This window comes from Passer montanus, unplaced genomic scaffold (genome assembly GCF_014805655.1).
Source record: "Passer montanus isolate IOZ18808 unplaced genomic scaffold, ASM1480565v1 scaffold5, whole genome shotgun sequence".
NCBI classification, from domain to species: Eukaryota; Metazoa; Chordata; class Aves; order Passeriformes; family Passeridae; genus Passer; species Passer montanus.
The window spans coordinates 250,890-266,197 of NW_024369929.1; the positions used below are offsets into that span (position 1 = coordinate 250,890).

The 15,308-nt window shown below is 53.3% G+C and overlaps 1 protein-coding gene across 1 annotated transcript in view; it reads left to right on the forward strand.

Annotated features, from left to right (window-relative positions):
- The window catches only part of HCN4 (hyperpolarization activated cyclic nucleotide gated potassium channel 4), a 105,659-nt gene that overhangs the window by 69,269 nt on the left and 21,082 nt on the right, over positions 1-15,308 (forward strand). Inside the window, exons 4-5 of the mRNA XM_039723100.1 lie at positions 1,592-1,810; positions 14,548-14,694. Coding sequence (XP_039579034.1) covers positions 1,592-1,810; positions 14,548-14,694 — 366 coding nt within the window. The remainder of the gene's footprint in view (positions 1-1,591; positions 1,811-14,547; positions 14,695-15,308) is intronic.

The following is a 15,308-nucleotide window of genomic DNA, read 5'->3' on the forward strand; positions in this document are numbered from 1 at the left end:
ATTTTCACATCCTTGCAGGAGCCATGTGTGATGCCAGTGCAGTTACTCCTCAAGGTTTCACAGCAAGAACTTGCTGGCAGACAATACCCACAGGATGGCAAATGCACCTCGAGCTGTTCCACCATGAGCTCAGGCTAAGCAGAATCAGCAGGAAACTTGTGCTGGCTTTTCTCTCTGTGCCATGCTGAGGTGCTGCAGGAGAGCACAAGGTGTCTCAGCACTCTCTCCTGGCAGGACGTTGCTGCTCTCAAATGAGACCTTTTGTAGTTCCTCAGCTCTCTGAAAAAGCCCAGTTTTGCACTGAGAAGAACTTGCTGTCCAGACATTACCAACTTCATTTTCTGCCCTTCTCATCTCTCCAGGTAATGACCAGAGGCCCTGGCCATTTCCTAAATTGCTGAGCAGTGATTTTCCTCACTCTCAGATCCTGCTGCTGGCAGCCTTGCTCAGGCTCTCTGTTACAGTTCTCAGTTCAAGTCCATTTCCCAGAGGAAGAAATGATTTGCTTCAGTGCCCTCTCCCACACGTGGGTCTTTGTGAAGCTCTCCCAGTGCATCGTCTGGGTTTATCCCAGGTTACCAGCAGGGTACACTGGCTGCCTTCCCTGCTGGAAAAAGCACATGGAGTCTCTAAAAACCAGGGCCAAAGTGCTGATCTCAGATCTGGCATCTGGGCTTGTTTTTCCAAATGGACTGAGCTGGGCTTGTGGGGTGGTGGGAGTTCTGAAATGAAATTTCTTGTGTAACAAAGAGTAAATTTCTTGTGTCAAGGTGCCTCCAACAGGGATTTTTGAGTTCAGCTGGGGGTTTCAGTGAGGGATATGGGAGTTATGGGGCTCTGAGGGCATTGAAGTGTAGGGGCTCTGTGAGGGATACAGGAGTTATGGGGGCTCTGAGGGCATCGAGTTGTAGGGGCTCTGAGGGGTTTGAGGTGTAGGGCCTCAGAGATATGGGAGTTGTGGGGGCACTGAGATGTAGGGTCTCTGTGAGGGATATGGAAGTTGTGGGGGCATTGGGGTGTAGGGTCTCAGTGAGGGATATGGAAGTTGTGGGGGCATTGAGGTGTAGGGTCTCAGTGAGGGATATGGGAGCAGATATGGGAGTTGTGGGGCTATGGGGGCATTGAGGTGTAGGGTCTCAGTGAGGGATATGGAAGTTGTGGGGGCATTGGGGTGTAGGGTCTCAGTGAGGGATATGGAAGTTGTGGGGGCATTGAGGTGTAGGGTCTCAGTGAGGGATATGGGAGTTGTGGGGGCATTGGGGTGTAGGGGCTCTGTGAGGGATGTGGGAGCTGTGGGGGCATTGAGGTGTAGGGGCTCAGAGATATGGGAGTTATGGGGCTATGGGGGCATTGAGGTGTAGGGGCTCTGGGAGGGATATGGGAGTTGTGGGGCTCTGAGGGGTTTGTGGCTTGAGACTCCATAGCCCTCCTTGCTTTCAAAGACCCCCCAGCACTCCAAGCCACCAAAGAATTAAATCTCTTGTGTAACACATGGAGGTGGCTCCGACAGGGGTTTTTGGGTGCGGTGCCAGGGGTGCTTTCCTGCCCCAGAGCCGTGTCCCCGTGCTGAGGCTGTGCCCTGTCCCTGCAGAACGACTCCTGGGGGAAGCAGTACTCGTATGCCCTGTTCAAGGCCATGAGCCACATGCTGTGCATCGGCTACGGGCAGCAGGCGCCCGTGGGCATGTCGGACGTGTGGCTCACCATGCTCAGCATGATCGTGGGGGCCACCTGCTACGCCATGTTCATCGGCCACGCCACCGCCCTCATCCAGTCCCTGGACTCCTCGCGCCGCCAGTACCAGGAGAAGGTAAGGACAGCCCTGCTGGGGCTGGGCTGCTCGCTGTGCCCTCTGGGGGGAGCCAGGGTGGTCTCTGGGATGTCTGGAGGGAGGATGGGGTGGTCTCTGTGCTGTCTGGGGGGAGCCCGGGGTGGTCTCTGTGATGTTTGGAGGGAGGCAGGGTGGTCTCTGATATCAGGAGGGAGGCCAGGATGGTCTCTGTGCTGTGTGGAGGGAGGATGGGGTGGTCTCTGTGCTGTCCAGAGGAAGCCTGGGGTGGTCTCTGTGCTGTCTGAGAGGAGCCCAGGGTGGTCTCTGTGCTGTCCAGAGGGAGCCCAGCCTCTGATACCGGGAGGGAGGCCAGGATGGTCTCTGTCCTGTGTGGAGGGAGGATGGAGTGGTCTCTGTGCTGTCCAGAGGAAGCCTGGGGTGGTCTCTGTGCTGTCTGAGAGGAGCCCAGGGTGGTCTCTGTGCTGTCCAGAGGGAGCCCAGGGAGGTCTCTGTGCTGTCCAGAGGGAGCCCAGGGTGGTCTCTGTGCTGTCTGGGGGCAGCCCAGGGTGGTTTCCTTGCTGTGAGGAGGGAGCCAGCACTGTCAGTGTGAGGCCAGGGCTGCTGCCCCTTGGCCACTCATCCCCACCCACGCACTCCCACACCCCTCAGGGACAAACAGCAGCAGGATCAGCTGACAGCAGGGCAGGGAGGTGGTTGTTGTTGTCCCTGCCTGCTCTGTACACCAACGTTATCAATGTCACTGGTACCTGAAATTTTAAGTCACTTCTTCCTTTCCCACATCTTGTTTCAAACCCCAAGTGAATGTTCCAGAATGTGCAGCTTTTGTTTAGCAACTGCTCTCTATAAAAGTATCCAGATTATTCACTCCAGTGCTCCTGAGTGAAGCTGCAGAACAGCCCCCAAAGCCCAGATCAAGGCTCGGGAGCTCGGAGCAGGTTCCCCAGGTAGCTGTGGAATTAATGGCACCATTGTTGGACTGCAGAATGGAGGGCACAGCCAGAAATGTCACATCTGATCAGCTTGCCACTGCCACAGTCACTGAATCTGTGAGCTGGGTAAGGCATCCAAAAAATGCAGCTGCCCTCAGTTAGTGGGGCTGGGGAGGTTTTATGGCCAGGGTCCTGTGGGTACATTTGATCTGGAGATTAAGAAGAGGAATTGTTCCTATTCTGACCCTGCCAGGTGCAGTTTAGCTGAGAGGGGAGCTGTGATCCAAGTGGGGAAACTGTGAGCAGCAGGCACTGCTCAGGTGAATTTTAAGTTCAGGGAGGAAGTGGGATGACCTTGGAACAGGTTTGAGACACAGGAATTACAATGGGAGGACAGCAGGGCAGAGAGGGAGAGCAAAGGGACCAGAGGTTGACTCATGCTTGGAGCATAGGGAAGATCCCAAACCACAGCTAGAGCTAAAGGAGGGGGAATGCCCAGGAGAAGAGTGTGGAGGCCTGGCATGCATCCAGAGCATCCAGAGTTTTAGCTCTGTGTCACAGCTGAGCCAGGCTGATCCCCACAGAGAGCAGGGCACGCCAAAGAGAAGGACACTGCAGCACTGGGAGTGCAGGCTGATCAAATCTCGGGATGCAGAGTATTTATTCAAATGTGTTTGAAGTAGCACAGAAGTCAAGGACTGATCTGCAAAGCCAACCACCTGGGCAGCCTGGCACAGCCAGCACTGCACCTGCAGCACTGGGCACTCCGGGCTCTGGCTGCAGCCTGCGCTCAGACAAGGGCACAGCTTGACCCTGGCACTTGGATCCCGGGCACTGCTCAGGGAAATCAGTGCCCAGGAAGGCAGCAGGGACTGCAGAGGGGGTGGCAGGCACAGTGGGAAGTGTTAAAGCCCCATTAAAACTGAGGATGTGAGTGAGACATTTAACAGACCCAGGAGAAGAGCTCTGGCAGCAGGGAGAGGATTGAACCAAGGGTGTATGTCCTGTGGCAGGTTCATTTCCCAAGTTATCCTGCGAGGATCAAAGCCTCAGGGATTGAGCACATTCATTTTCCTCTTGCAAATGGGACAAGTGATGGCCTAAAAACAAATATGTATTTACTTTGTGCATTCCTTAGCACTTGAATAGCCATGATTAAAATGAGGCTGCTGCGTGATTTGCAGCCCTGCAACTCAATTTAGTTCAGTCCTCCTGGGACAAAGTGTCTGCTGAAGCAGATTAGAGAGAATCTCAACAAGTTTGGAGGTTGATTGGTAGAAGCCAGCAGCAATTGAGAGACCTCTGCTGAGCACCCTGTGGGCTCTGCCTGTCCCTCAGCACAGCTCAGCCTGCAGGGGAGCTGTGCTGGGAGTAGCCAAGGAAAGGGACACGGTGGAGAGGGAGAGGAACAGCACACACACAAACAGGAGAGGAGGTTACAGCTGGAGCTGCCCTGGGAGGCTCTGCTGTGCAGGACCCTCAGGACAAGGTTCAGGAGCGGGTTTTTGGGGAGGTTTCAGATGGTCCAGACCTCTGCCAACCCACTGGTTCATCCCTTGGACAAGCAGGGCTTTGGAAAAGAGGAATAAAAGCCAAGCTGTGCTGTCTGTTGGCTTCAGGAACAGGCTTGTCTCACTCTGCCTTGGATTCTCTGAACACAGGGATATTCAATCCCTGTCAAAATCTCCTCCTGGACCTCTCACTTCGTGCTGTGCTGGTTGTGCAAGGCAGGGCAGCTGGGTGGATCCATGGGGAGGCAGGAACAGTGGGGATTTCAGAGGGAATGCCCCCCTCCAAGCCAGGAGCTGCTGAGGTTCCTGGGTGCCAGGGGACAGTGCCCTGTGGCACAGAGCCCTCCCAGCACACGGAGGGGCCACAGCCATGGTGCAGGGCCAGCCCTGCCTCCCTCCAGATGGGAACAGCTCTTTGGATGGGGCTCTCTGAAGGGACTGCTTGACTTCCAGCCCCAGAGGCAAAGCCAGGAGGGACCTGTCTGTCCCATCAGAGCTTCCCGTGGTCACAGAGCCAGCAGCAGGATCAGGAGCTGATCTTCTCTCTCAACCTCAGCCTGGAGTTTAACTCCACACCATCCTGGCATGTTTCCTGCATGTGAGACACCACCAGCACAGCTCCTTCCTGAGGGATTCTGGCAGAAGAATGTCCCCACGTGCTGTTGTTGCTGTTGTGCAGTGTGCTGTTGTACCTGCATGGATGTGACAGCTCTGACCAAGAGCTGAGCCCATTCTCACCCAGGGCTCCCTGCCACTGTGCTCAGCTGGGCACGCCCTCCTGGCTTCCCAGACCCTACTGAGCTCATCTCTTGTCCCACATTGGTTTTCTGGCACATTAGTAGGTTGAAAGAGCTTATTTTTGAGCCCATGAGTGCCAGAGCTGATGCAGGTGCTGGTGGAGGGGGTCAAGGACAGGAGCAGGGGTACAAAACCCTCTGCAGGTGTTCATGGATCAGCTCCAGCCTTAACTTCATCACTGGCTGCAGAATTCCCCCCCAGGCTGTGTAACTGTGGCTCACATCAGAGGAACACTGTTCCCTGCCCAGGAGAGGGATAAATAACCAGATATGCCCGTTATTTACATGCTTTTTACAGGTTCTCCTATTAATTTCTTTCCCTAATGCTGCAGCTCAGCTGGATTAGTATTTCTGTCAAGTCACCATGCACACCCTCTCCTCCCCAGTGCTCTGTAACCTTGAGGGCTGGGGAGAGGGCTGGTGCTGCTCTCTGCAGCTCCTTGCAGCAGGGCAGGGATGCTCAGCCCCCATTGTAAGAAATGATGCTCACTTCCAAAAAAATGTAAAAGGTTTATTAAAACCTTTTAAAAATACAAACTTTTACCAAAAATACAACAGAAGACTGAATGGAGAAAATATTACAGCACCAGGAGCAGAGGATGTGCTCACCATGTGCTCACCCACACAATGGAGGTCTTGCCTTTTAACCCTTTAGCTCTCCCAAAGTTCTGTCCATCAACTTCTCCCTGTCCAGTGGTGGAGATCACTTCCTTAAATTTCAGTTGGAGGTTCAGGTGCTGCCACAGTAAGGAGCTGACCCTCCCAAATGTCCCAAACCCAGGCCACCCCCTGATAACAATGCAAGGGGGGTGAAACTTAACTATAAATCTGTAAAACTTCTCTTAACATATATACATGATATTTGCCTTTGAGTTGTGAGAGTGACCCCTCACATTACTCCTCTGTCCCAATCAGGGTCACTCTCCCATGCCAGTGGATGCAGGGAGGCTCAGGAACACCCAGAGCAGGGACTGCTGCTGATGCCCGGTGAAGGCTGACCTGGAACAGAGACTAGACTGAGCTAAAGCATGAAGTAGGGATTTATTACAAGCATATCCTCAATAGATCCACCTTGTGAAGGCTGACCTGGAACAGAGACTAGACTGAGCTAAAGCATGAAGTAGGGATTTATTACAAGCATATCCTCAATAGATCCACCTTGTGAAGGCTGACCTGGAACAGAGACTAGACTGAGCTAAAGCATGAAGTAGGGATTTATTAAAAGGATATCCTCAATAGATCCACCTTGGGCAGCACAACCCAAAATGGCCACAAAAAAATGGACAACCGGTCACAGGGTCTCACAGTTTTTAAAAAGTTTTGGTCCATTTGCATATTGGAGCTAATTGTCCAATTACAGCTCCAGCCCATGAAGTCCCATCCTCCTTGATTTCTCTTCATTTGTCCTTGGTCCCCAGCTAGAGCAGGAATTGTTTTGTCTCCCTGCTCTGTGCAGAGAACTCACCATCCCATAATATGAAGCCCAGACCCACACACTAAATCTGAAAGATATAAAAGCTAAACCTGAGGCATCCCTGAGAGGCAGAGCTTGCTGCTGTCAGCACTGCAGAGCCATCAAAGCCCTAATCTCTCCTTCCAGAGCCTCATCTCCCCTCAGGATCTGCTCTCCTCCTCCTTCCTCACTCCTCCTCCTCCTCCCTGAGCAGTCCCTGCAGTGCCTCTTGTTCTTAAAATACTCTTGACTCTGGGGAGGGACTTGCACTTTCCCTTGTCATGGGGCTCTTCACAGCCTCCTTGCCTGGGCTCCCCAGCCCAGGGGAGCTTCACCTTCACCCTGAGAATGTTCCTATGGAAATCCTAATGTTCAAGGGGTCCTTTTCTTCTTCGAGCAGAGCTCTGAAACATGGCCAAGGTCTTTACCATGTTTAGATCAGAAGTGATACCCAGCAGTGTCTCTGGAGCAGCACGTGCTGCAGCAGGAGTGCAGGGGGACGCTGGAGAGAGAATCCCTTCAGCAGCCCTGCAGAGCCCTGCCATCAGCCCTCAGCCCCTCACAGCCCTGCACAGCCCACAGCTGACCCCTGCTCTGCCCATCCAGGCACTGCATTGTGCAGCTGCAACATTTCAGCCCTTCTGTCAGCACCCTGGACTCAGCAAAGAGAAGCTGGGGAAGGTTTAGTCATGGGGAAGGTGAAATAAAACAACTGGAATGTTCTATCCCTGTTGGGGATGCTGGACCAGGATTTGTTGGGGGAAAATCCAGACAGTGCCCTTGGTCTGCCCTCTGAGAGCTGGGGACTTGTCCTGGGGCTCAGGGAGTCCTTGCTCCTTCTTGGACACCAGTATAATAATAGTAAAATAACAGTTTTAGTTTAATAGTAAAATAATAGTTTTATTAGCAACAAGTTTAAAGAGTGATTTGGGCTTTTTTGTGGTCCATGATTGAAGCTGTGGAACTCCCAGCTCCAGGGTGCTGCAGAGCCCCAGAGCCTCATTAACCTCAGAATATTTAGACAAATTGACTTGAGGAGAACCTTTCAGGTGTTGCTGAGTGCCCAGATGCAGATCCAGCCCCTGGCAGGGGAATCCCAGACCTGCTCTGTCTGTGGGCAGGAGCTGCAGTCCTGCAGGGAACTGGGGGCACAGATCCTTCCTGGCTCATCCCAGCAGCCTGGCACCGTGCCCCCAGAGCTGATTAACCCTTTGCTGGAGCTGTGGTGGTTGCTGGGGCTCAGGGCTGCCTCAGCCAGGGGCACAGACACACTGTGGTGGCTCTGGGAGCCTGCAGTGGGCACTCACTGCCACAACTCCCACTGCTGCCTGCCACTGAGCTGGCAGGGGGGGCTTCAATCCTCTGCCACTCTGGCCAGGGTTGGAAGTGACGTTTCCAAGAGGATTGGTCACCAGGAAGTTCTCAGGGATTCCCTGAGCTCACAGGCATTCTGGAGAAGTCTCTGCCTGAGGCAGCACCCAGGGGAGCTGCAGAGCTCACTCACTCCTTGGGTAATGTGTGTGAAGGAGAGGCCAGGGAGTGCAGCACTCCAGAAATTAAAGGTGTTTGCAGCACTTAATCAAATGCAAAATGTAATCAAATTTCCTAATTGGAAAAAGTTTGGAGAGGCTGGCTTTATCCTGTCATGCCAGCACTGGGTTTTGTTCCCTCTGTGCAGAGATGGCCTGAGCACTGTTGTGTCCCACACTACTGTCAATCAAAGCACCCTGGCTGATAACAAGGCTGATAAATGATGGCTCCAGTGATTGTGTCAGGGCCCCTTCTGTGCCCTGGCCTGGGGTCCCAGCACTGCCCCAGGGCAGCTTTGCTTTCCTGCAGTCAGGGGGTTCTGGCTGCTTTGCAGAGCCAAAAGAATGTAAGAAACGGGTAATGGGGTGTTCATCTCAGCCAGAAACTCAGAAATTGTGTCAGTTGTTTTAGGTTTATTTGATCCTTTCCCTGAAAGAGTCCTGGGTTGGTTATAAGACAGAAATGTTTGTTTAATGAAAACCTCATGGCTTCTTTTCACAGTGTCTTGTGGTGCAAACTGCCTTAACCAGATCAGGGTTGATCAGGTCCTGCTCTTGCAGGAGAATCTGTCATTGGTGGACTTCAACTTGCTTTACCTATTCCTGAGAGCAGGCTCATTCTGAGCCTGTAAAACTGTCAGAAACAGTGGGGTACAGCTCAGATTGTGACATGTCCACCTGGGCCTGGAAGGCAGACAGGTCCTTCTGCCCTGTGACCACCATGTGCAGTGCTGGTCCCTCACTGCACACACCCCCTGCTCCCCTGTCCCCATCTCCAGCCTTTGGGGCACTTTTCACCCCATCCCCCCCTTCTGCTCTTCTGCAGAGGGTACTGCTGGTCCCTTTGCCCTGTCCCATTCTGGATGTGTGACCAGTGACCTGACATCTCCACACTGTCCTGTGATGTTTCTGAAGATGGACTGACCGTGGCCAGAAGTGCCCTGTGCTGGCCTAGTGCCTTGTGGCAGGGTGTGACCCCTCCAGCCCAGCCAGGCACTCCCTGCAGGGCCCCTCCCAGGGAAAACAGGCTGCTCCATAGCCCTCGTGTGCAGGTTTGGCCATGTTGCATTCCCTTGGCATGCACAGGGTTAGACCTTAGACCACAACATTTCATGCAGAGGGGTTGGTCCCACAGCTCCTGCATCTGCTTTCCTCAGAGTCCTGAGCAGCAGAGATGGTCAGAGGCAAACAGGGCTTTCATCAGGCTCATTATTGATCCTGCTCAGCCCAGTGCCATCTCCCAGCCCAGGAAGGGGATTGTCCAAAATCCCTGCCTGAACAGGAATGGGATTGTCCAAAATCGCTGCCTGAACAGGAGCTGATGGGAGCGAGGGGAGGCAGCTCACAGCCATCCCCAGTGCAAGGAATGTGGACAGAAAGTGGGAGAAAAGCTCCAGGAATTGTCTGTACCACAGCAGGAGATCAGGAGCCTGAGCCTGGATGAGATAATTCCCCAAGGTACTGTGCGGTAAGGGAAAAAGTGTTCCAGGTTTCCCAGGAGGTGACATTTAAAACTCATTTTCTGGTGGCAAAGTGAGCAAGGGCCATGGTACAGGAATCAGTGAATCCAGCCTTTGGAAAGGCTCACATCCAGGACATCACATGCAGCTCTTGCAGAATGGAGGTAGCTCCCAGGTTTTTGTCACAGAACTTCTGTTGTTCCCTTAAACTCCTCCTGCAGTCCTGTGACTCCATGAGAATGACCATGTGGAGTGAGATGTAGGATAGAACAGATCCTGAGGGTGGCAATATGAATGGCTTAAGAGAGAAAAAACCCCAGAAGTCAGCATTTCCTTGGGTTTGATGATTCCTGAATGCTGGGGGGCAGCACTGTTTGACTCCTAATCAGAGATCAGGGAAAATAAACCAAAGATCCCAGTGTGTCCTGTCAGCAGCCTCCATGTGCTGAATCCCATGAGCTGATCTTCCCTGAGGAGCACTGCTCCACCTGCAGAGCCCCAGGTGAATCCCATGAGCTGATCCAGGTGAATCCCATGAGCTGATCCAGGTGAGTTCCATGCGCTGATCCAGGTGAATCCCATGAGGTGATCCAGGTGAACCCCATGAGCTGATCTTCCCCTGAGGAGCACTGCTCCACCTGCAGAGCCCCAGCACTGCACAGGGTGGCTCAGCCCAGCCTTGGCAGAGCACCACCATCCTTCCCTGAGCTGAAATGCTCCTCTGGAGCCTCCAGGTGCATCTCTGGTGACTTCTGTGGGCTCCAGATGTGGAGATGTTTGTGACTGGGATTAAACCTGGTGCCACAGTGATCTCAGGCTAATCCTGGAAGGGTCCAAGCAGTGCCAGAATCATGGAATGTGCAGGGTTGGAAGGGACCCTCAGGGATTGTGGAGCCCTGCACAGGACACCCCAATAATCCCCCCCTGTGCCTGGTGGTTTTCACCTTCAGAACTGGGGCAAGGAAAGGGTTGAGTGATCACTATTCAGTGATTTATCCCTGCCAGAGACAGGAGGGTTCCTGATGGATATTGAGGGCATGGAAGGAGTTAAAAATATTCAGTTCTCTTTGGGCTGTGAGTGTCAGAGCTTTGGTAGAAGGAAAGTGGTGAAGAGGAGGGAAAGTGGCCAGCTAGAGGAGCAAAAATCCTCAGCTGAATGGTTTCCTTTTGATATATTAATACCTCCTTCAAGGGCTATTTGAGGAAAAACAGACTTAAGAAAATGAGCTGGGATTTAAATGGGCACAATTGTCTTCAGAGAGATTTAAATAATTCCTAAATGAGTGTTTTTAGTTGAACTCAGAGAGGCCACTAAGCTCTGAGCACAGGTCAGGCTGGGGACAGGGGGACAAGTGGGAGGCTGAGCAGAGAGGAGGAGGGAGGAGGGGAAGGGGCTGTCAGGGGAGCCTGGCCACAGCTGGAAGGCACCAAAGGGACACCAAGTGGCTTCAGAGAGAGCCAGCTGAGCGTGGCATCATCTGCCTGACCCACAAGAGTGGGGCCTTCAGCAGCTCCAAGGGAAGGGGGAAAACCCCAGTGAATCTTCAGTTTCTCAGACATGGAAAGAAGGGGTTGATTCCAGTTCTGACCCCATCTCTGCACAAGGGAGAGCTGAGGGCCCCAAACCCCCGTGGCTGAGAGCAGGGAGCACCAGCAGAGGCAGGAGAGACAAGATCTCCCTCTCCTTAACCATGACAGAGAAGGATGGTTCCTTATTTCACAGCTTGCTTTTATAACCCTGATTTCCATTTGCAATGGGAAGCAGCACCTTTATTCGTGGGGAAGTAAATTTGTCCTGTTTTCCCTGGGAGCCTTATCTGGGGACAGCGGTGACAGGGGACTCTGACAAGCCCTGGGGACACTGCAGAGCAGTAATTTATTGCTCTTTGTTGCAAAGCCATAAATCCATGTTCAGTGGTGAATAAGCAGAGTCCCAGTCACCCCATCCAGCCCCTGCTGGTGCATTTTTGGAGCGTGGGGATGTTGTTCCCAAGGAGCAAAGGGCAGTTAAGATGGACAGCAAGTGCCACTGGAGCAGAGGACAGGGGCAGGTGGCTGCACCTGGTGACACTGGTCACTGCACTAAAGGTGAGAGCCTAAGGGGATATTTTTGGCAAATCATGTATTCAACAAAAATGCAGCATTAAAACGAGCAGAGCTCTTGGTGGGATATTAGATTAATTTAATAAACCTGAGTCAGCAGAACCTCGTGCCTCATGACTGCCCTTTCCATGTGAGAGTCCCACACATCCTGTACCTGGTTTGCCAGTCCCATGGGTGTCTCAGGCTGCAGTGCCTCTCCAGTGGCAGGAGACATCTGTGGAGCCAAAAACCCCGAAACCTTCTGCTTGGAGCACCATAACCTCCAAAATCTCTTTGGGTGAGTTGCCCACAAGGGAGCTGCTGTCTTCCACTGTGCTGCTGCTTTTCCCTTCCTTTCCCTGCCTCATTTCCTTGGGGCACCCAGCACATCCTGTCCTGCCACAGCCTGAGCCACGCAGGTGACAAAGGGCCAGCTGGAGCTGGGGACTCCTTGCCTTTGGTCAGGCTGGAGGGGTCAGGAGTATTTCCAGGTGGTTCCTGTGCTGTGGGAATGCCAGGAAGCCCCGAGTGTCCCCTGTGCCACCTTGGCTCCTTGGAGTGATGCCCTCTCCTGCGTGGTGCAGATGGAGCTGGCAGTGCCAGCACAGGCTGTCCCTGGAGCAGGACCTGGGGCTGTAACGGGCACAACTTCACTAATCAGGCTCTCCTGCACTAAAGGGACATTTTGGGACACGTTTATCAGGGAGAAGAGGGGAAATGAGGCTGGGAAAGGAGCAGCACAGTCCTGTTGTCAGCACATAGTGCACTGCACACTGAGGATTGTGTCCTGTGCTGCCAGCAGTGAGAGGAGTGTGACCATTCCCTGCACGCACCTTGTCCTGCAGCACCTGCAGGGCAGCAGGACCCTGGTACAGCCCTGGCCCTTGGGGAGGTGTCCTTTACTCCCAGAAAGCACCATCCACCCCCAAAGCTGCTCTGCCATCAGTCAGAGCATGCCCTGTATTCCACTGGAGCTGTGGAAATGGGAGCCATCAGGTGAAAACATGGAGGGATTAGGGTGACACAGAGGCACAGAGCGAAGGAAAGGGGAAGAAAGTGATGGGAAAGCAAAGGTTCCACCGTGTAGGGTGGGCAGGAGCACAGAGGGGAGAAGCAGCAGGCTGGGACTGCAGCTGCAGCCCAATAACCAGGGTGTGATCCAGATGTGCCCCTGTGCTGTGAGCCCACACCCAGGGCAGGGGCTGTCCCTGCCCTGCTACAGCCCCTGGGCTGCACCTCTGGGACAGCTCTGGAGCCCGGCTGGCCACTGCCCTGCCATGGAAAACCCTTCCTTGGCTGTGGGATTGTGATTCACCCTAGGTGAGAGTGAAAGGAGCAGGCTGCTGCTGTGCCACACTCAAGTTTTTATTCGATATTCTTCTAAGATCTTCTGAAGGGGAGAGTTCCAAGGGGACACATCCTTGTCTCTGGTGTGGTAGCAGCAGTGAAACAACTGCTGAGTGGGGTCTTGAGTAGGCAGGTAGGTAGTGAGTGAGCAGGAAGGGTATCCAGCATGTAGAGTATAGGTTAAATATGGTTATAAACTAATGAGTTTAATTCACAGTTTTAGTTTTTATCTAATCATGGCCTAATTCTAGTGGTTGTAAGATTTTACACAACATTACTGGAGTATTGCTCAGTACTACTTATGAATTTCTGTCAGTTTTTCTTGTTTATGGGAACACTACATCTAAAAAATGTGAGCAGGTTAAGTTTACATTTGGTCTGGGGTAGAGTAACTTTATAGAAATAAAAGTTTGGCACTACTATGGTAGAATTGTGCCTAAGGACAAAAAGGCCTCTGCTCTCTGCTGCAGCTTTTTAGATACTTAAGGCACTTAGTGTAAGTTTCTACTAAAAGCTAAAATCTATATTTCTCTTCCACTTTGTGGCTTCATATATCTCAATTTCTCTAGGGGTTTCAGTTCAATCCTGAGCCTGGATTTCTTTCTGGGCCTGTGCCCTGAGGGACTTGCATTCCAACAGCTGGGGGCATTTGGACTCTCCTGCTCCCACCCTGCACACTCCCAGCCAGGCACTCCTTCCTCAGCCCTGCTCCCAGCTGGGGCTGTGCTGTAGTAATTAGCCCCCAGCCAGGTAATAATTAGCATTGACTCCATGTGTTACAGAAGGCTGATTAATAATAATCTTTATTAAGAGACTGCTTGTTCTTTTATAGACAGATACAGGTTGACCTAAATGGTTCTCTAGTCCAAACACATCACCACTGGCTAATTAAGAAACCACCCTTTGGTAAACAAATCTCCATAACACATTCCACACGTTCACAACAACAGGTGCAGCAAGTGAAGATAAGAATTGTTTTTCATTCTCTTATCTTCTCACAGCCTTTCCCAGGACAATGCCTGGGGAAGTTGTGTTTCTCTCTGTGGCCAGAGAGCTGCTGCCACAGGGCTGTGTGGAGGGGAGCACAGGGCTCCCAGCTGAGCATGAGTTTAAGGTTAAACCACGGGGCAGCCATTTGGGGGACACAGCAGGGCAGTCTGCAGATCCCCATGGATGGCACAGCCCCTCCCTGCTGCTGCAGGTGAGGGGAGCAGGGCCAGCACAGGCTGCCCATGAGTTTGTGCCATGGCCTGGTAACTGGTGGCCTTGTGTCCCCCTGCTCAGCACAAACAGGTGGAGCAGTACATGTCCTTCCAGTGCTGCAGGTGAGGGGAGCAGGGCCAGCACAGGCTGCCCATGAGTTTGTGCCATGTCCTGGTAACCAGTGGCCTTGTGTCTCCCTGCTCAGCACAAACAGGTGGAGCAGTACATGTCCTTCCAGTGCTGCAGGTGAGGGGAGCAGGGGCTACCCATGAGTTTGTGCCATGGCCTGGTAACCGGTGGCCTCGTGTCTCCCTGCTCAGTACAAACAGGTGGAGCAGTACATGTCCTTCCAGTGCTGCAGGTGAAGAGAACAGGGTCAGCACGTGCTGCTATTGAGTTTGTGGCATGTCCTGGTAACCGGTGGCCTCGTGTCTCCCTGCTCAGTACAAACAGGTGGAGCAGTACATGTCCTTCCACAAGCTGCCCGCCGACATGCGGCAGCGCATCCACGACTACTACGAGCACCGCTACCAGGGCAAGATGTTTGATGAGGAGAGCATCCTGGGGGAGCTGAGCGAGCCCCTGCGAGAGGTAAGAGGGCAGCCAACGGGCAGGGCATGCTCCCAGCACCTCTGGCAGCTCTGGAGCTCCTGGGCCAGGGGCTCAGGAAGCTCCCACCTCTTGTGTTTGGCTAAAACTTGGCATGGAGTGCTGGCCTCATCCATGTCGCACCCACCGGGGGAGTCCCAGGAAGGAGGAGCCTTCAGAGAAGCCCCCTTGCCTTCCCAGATGAAGCCTGGCAATGCAGGTTGTCCCTGCTGTGTCTCCAGTGTGTCACCCACCAGCTCCAGAAGGGGCTGGTTTCTGTCTTTGTCCCCCAGCAATGTTCCTCCATGGGAGAGAGAAGAGCTGAGCAAGTGCCAGCCAGAGTTTAAAACTTGTTTTGCTGAAGTCTCAAAGGGTACCCCTCTGAAAACCCCCGTGGGAGGACACAGATGCTTCCCCAGCTCTCTCTCTTCATGCTGCAGTTATCCTGTTCCCATGGAGTGCTGTGCTGGGTGATGGGCTCAGCACCACATCCTGAGTGGGAGCTGCCAGGGCACAGAGCAGCTCCTGAGCTGTCACCCCTGCGAGTGACACAGAGCCCCAGGGGAGGCACAGCCTGGCTGTGCTGACAGCTGAGCTGGGCTTTCTCCAGCCAGGCT